Below are 4456 nucleotides of genomic sequence, written 5' to 3' on the forward strand. Positions count from 1 at the left end.
TTAAAATAATGGTATTTCCAATAAATTAATACATAATGCTTTAATACTTTTAGCACATTTTTTAAATAAGGTATTTTAATGCAAATATAATTGTACAAGAAGTGTTGTTGTTATTTCAATTATTATATTCTAATAGATGATATATGTTCATATTCTATTATTGAATAGTATTATTTGTATAATACTATTTTATATCATTTAAAATAATTTTCAAGGGCTTTTATTGTCACAAGCAATAGTGTTTTAGTATTGTGAAATATCATTATTTGTATAAATTTCTACTTTATCGCACTGTTCTTAGGTCTACTTTACACTTGAATCAATTTATATCATTCAAAATATGTTACAATGGCTATTATTATCACAAGCTATATTGTATTAGTATTATGAAATTTGTTTGTTTTTTATATTAAGACTTTAGATTTCTAGATTTACTTTCGATAGTGTTGATAGATTGAATTAGAACTGTTGTTTTGGTCATTTTATATACAAATTAACGTCATCAGCGAGACTGAAATGTTTTAGGTAACACATAACAATTTAGTTGCAATAAATTGATATAATACAATTCCAAAGGTAAATGAAACACATGTACCATGTAATTTATAAACAGTCTTACTTTATTTTTATTTTTGGACATTGATAAAAATACATATGTAATTATTTTACACAAAGATATCTTTTCTTCTATATTATATAACAATATTTATACAATTACACAAAAAAACGTTAAAATAAAAATAAATTATAGCTCGAGTTTGTCTCTAATATCTGATGCGAAACTGTCGATAATAATAACTATCTTCACCAGCAAACAAATATAAAATATATAAACGCGTACACCTTGTAAGGACTTAATTTCTTTCTTCTGCATGACGGGTCCGATTCAAACTGTTTTAACTACCAATGTCCTATCCCTTACAACGTGTATATTTTTCCGATTTATAGACCAAGCCGAAACGAAAACATAGGAAAATAAAATTACATCAAATTGCACGTAAGAAAAAAAATGTTACATAAAACAAGGATAAAAAATAAATAGCGGATGTATCGATAGAATTATTATCATTCGGCTGATTTTTTTTCCAACGTTCAACGATAATAATAAGCTATTTATACACCCACGGTACAATTTTTAATTTACCTATATCGAAATTAAAATTTACCTATATATATCATATGATTTTTGGGGCTGAAACCCATGGAAAAAAAGAATTGTCTTAAAACTAAACACAACTTTATCGGTTTTAGATCTAGAAGAAAACAGGTTTTTTCTCTCTAAGTTTGCGTAAGTACCAAGCAACGTTAAAAAACAAAAAAACAAAAGAAAAACAATATTTCAATATCTAGTACTTGATCGATATTGTTCTTGCATAGTACGAGAAGATGTCGGGCGAAGAGTTTGAGTTTGAAGAAATACATTCCGGCGGATTTGGTGAAGCAGGTGTTGGTGTGCGTCCAGTCGGCCGTGTACGACGAACCCCAGTGTCAAGCTATGTTTATTCGGTAATTAGACGGGTAGAAAAAGGCCACGTAAAAAGTAACCAGGTGTTCCAGATCAGGGGAGAGAGAAGAGAATCTTTCGTACGCATATGCCCGAACAACAACGATCACACTTATTGGCAACAACCGAACGTAATGACTAGAAAAAACAACGTATGTACGTATTATCATCATCATCATCATTGCTAAGAAACATTTTATTTCGAGATTATTTCATTCTGTGATGTTTCGGATAACAATAAATGCAGCATAACTTATAGGAGTAGGAAATCAGTGACGATAAACATAATAATTTGCAGAAGTTTTTGCTTTATTTAAAATTATTTAACACATAAAAAAGATGTTTTTATATAATGACGAACTCCAGTTAGATGTATAAATTAATTGTTATACTATAGAATACTAGCGACGATTTCCTAAGAGCTAAGGCTATGGCCGTTATTAAACTGTTTTTCTAATAAATTTCCAATCTTCCCAAATCACCAGAAACAACCTAGGTTCCGATCTCAGTGAATCGTCGCTGCGATTATCCAAAAATAAACGCGAATAAAGTTAAACTGCACATGACAGACATCAACTAAAGAAATAACAATGTAAATAAAAGCGAACGCTTTTATAATTTTCCTCTTCGTAATATATAGGACAATCTATACATTATAAACTTACGCTGTAAATTGTTTATTCCGAAATCGAACCGTCCCACATTATAAATTTTTTAGTATAAATCACGTCTCGCCCATTGAGTGCGATAAATGAAAGCCGGATGTCGACAAATGAAAGAATGTGCACTTGGGAAAATCGCTTTGCGTCTAAATCGATTATGAACAATTCGACTGGAATTATTGGTTTGTTGTAGCAAATAACGAATGAACTTCAACAAGGGAGAGAAAAGTCCTTGTTACCTGTGTCCGTCTTGGAGTTCTGCACACATCCTTCAGTTGCACTAACTCGGTTTACATTCAACGCACGATCTGGCCATGATGATGGCTGTAGGCGGATTCATTCTGTATGTACAAGAGTTCGTAATTGTCTATTTCTATATTACAGAGCCGACACTGTATATACAAAATGTACAAATGACCCTATTAGGGCCTTTACTAAGGTACTAAAATTCATTCTCACAAAGAGTCCACTTGGCCTCCGCAACGGCTGGAGGCTGGAAATAGTCCTTGAGGTAGCGGGGCCGCCTAGGGCGGCAATCGTCACTAGCCGTTGTCACTATGATGCAAAAGGGAGGCCCAGTGGGCCGCGTGCTAGTGGGCAGTCAGCTGATGGCCCATACCTTGCGGCGATAACATCGGAGGACTGTGACTATGCGACTGGTGTCCCATCGGTGATCCGTGCATATCCGGATGGTGGCCGTATCCCGGATGCATATGTCCGCCCGGTGGCATACCTTCCATGATTTCACTTCCTAATGTGTTTGGCGGGGTCATCCTCTTTTCCTTTTGGCGCCGGTTACAGAACCAAACCCTCACGACTTCTTTCTCCAGCTGTAAACTGTCCGCCAAGCTGGAGATTTCTTGCGCCGACGGCTTCGGCTGCTTGTGGAAGTGCTGTTCCAGGGCACCTTTCACGGACACCTCGATACTAGTCCGCTTTTTCCTTTTTCGGCCTTGCGCGGCGATTTTATCTATTGACGTGGGCGAACCCGTCGTCGAGTCGGCCTCCTCGAGCCACTTCTGCAGCAGGGGCTTTAACTTGCACATATTTTTGAAGCTCAACTGCAAAGCTTCGAACCGGCAAATGGTGGTTTGCGAGAAAACGTTCCCGTATAACGTTCCCAAAGCGAGACCCACGTCAGCTTGCGTAAAGCCCAGTTTTATTCGCCTCTGTTTGAATTGTTTAGCGAACGCTTCCAAATCATCACTTGTGGGGGTTTCGTCTTCACCGCCGCTCACGTCTCTGTCGGGGTGCTGTGGATGATGCGGACTTTGCATATCCCTGTGGAGCGGATGATGGAGCTGCGGGGCTCCTTGGTGTGCCAACATACCGTTCATGACGGTTTGATATTGATGGAGAGGTGATCCAGCGCCGCCAGTATTATAATGAGCTGTCGCGACATGTCCGTGCCATCCGTGTGGCGATCCCATACCCTGTTGCTGCTGGCGGTGATGATGCATCATGTCAGCATGCTGTGCCGCCAAAGGTTTGACGTCCTGATGATGGGGATGGTGGTGAGGGTGCATACCAGCCATGGCGCCCCAGGGATCGGTCCCCGGTTGTAGACTCACCCACGGATTTGCGGCAGATAGAGACATAGCCGCGTGTCCTCCAGGACTTGGCGAGCTAGCCATGTGATTATGGTGTGAATGGTGTTGCGGTAGGTACTTCATCTCGTTAGCGTCAGCAGCCGATCTAGGCGAAGCGCTGGTATGGTACGGACTTACTATATTCATCCCCACGACCGTACCTTCTAGGTCCGCACTATTCGCTGGCAAGTACGTCGTGGCCGCCATGCCCTGTAAGGGCCGCCCAGCCGTCGAATCGGCACTATCCTCGTGTTGATACACTGTTGCACTTTTAAGAGCACTAAGGTTGAACGACCGATTAGCGTCCATTCGCACTACTAAAGAGTCCCAGTACAGTTTGTCATCCGTCGCGAAATATCGTAAGGTGTTTTTACACAGTAACTCTAATTAACATAGCAAACTCAAACGCTCACGATATACATCTCTGTCTGCACCTACGGCGACTCTGTCTCAACTACTGCCAAATGCTGGCCCGACGTGACGGAGTTGGCGAGCGCCCCTCCACTCTACCCCCCTCCTATGCGTGCGCTATTGGAGGCGCCGCACTCGACGTGACGTCACGTCCAACGGGCAGTCCATTGGTCGCGCGGCGCTGGCTCCACCCCGCCTCCTCCCCACTCCAGCGGGGAAGTGTTTACAGTCGGCGGGACACGGTAGCTAAGCAACAGAGCGTGTGGATCTTTCATATGAAAGTGGACACG

General features: G+C 40.8%; 1 protein-coding gene across 1 annotated transcript; it reads right to left on the reverse strand.

Moving 5' to 3' along the window:
• Positions 1-599: 599 nt before the first annotated feature.
• On the reverse strand, positions 600-4224 carry vvl (ventral veins lacking). The gene has a single exon (XM_076400316.1). The coding sequence runs from the start codon at positions 4062-4064 to the stop codon at positions 2757-2759; it is 1308 nt and encodes a 435-aa protein (XP_076256431.1). The 5' UTR covers positions 4065-4224; the 3' UTR covers positions 600-2756.
• Between the last annotated feature and the right edge of the window lie 232 nt (positions 4225-4456).

The sequence above is a fragment of the Rhynchophorus ferrugineus genome, unplaced genomic scaffold (genome assembly GCF_030347505.1).
Source record: "Rhynchophorus ferrugineus isolate W39M unplaced genomic scaffold, kcgeb_rfMv2 rfM3, whole genome shotgun sequence".
NCBI classification, from domain to species: Eukaryota; Metazoa; Arthropoda; class Insecta; order Coleoptera; family Curculionidae; genus Rhynchophorus; species Rhynchophorus ferrugineus.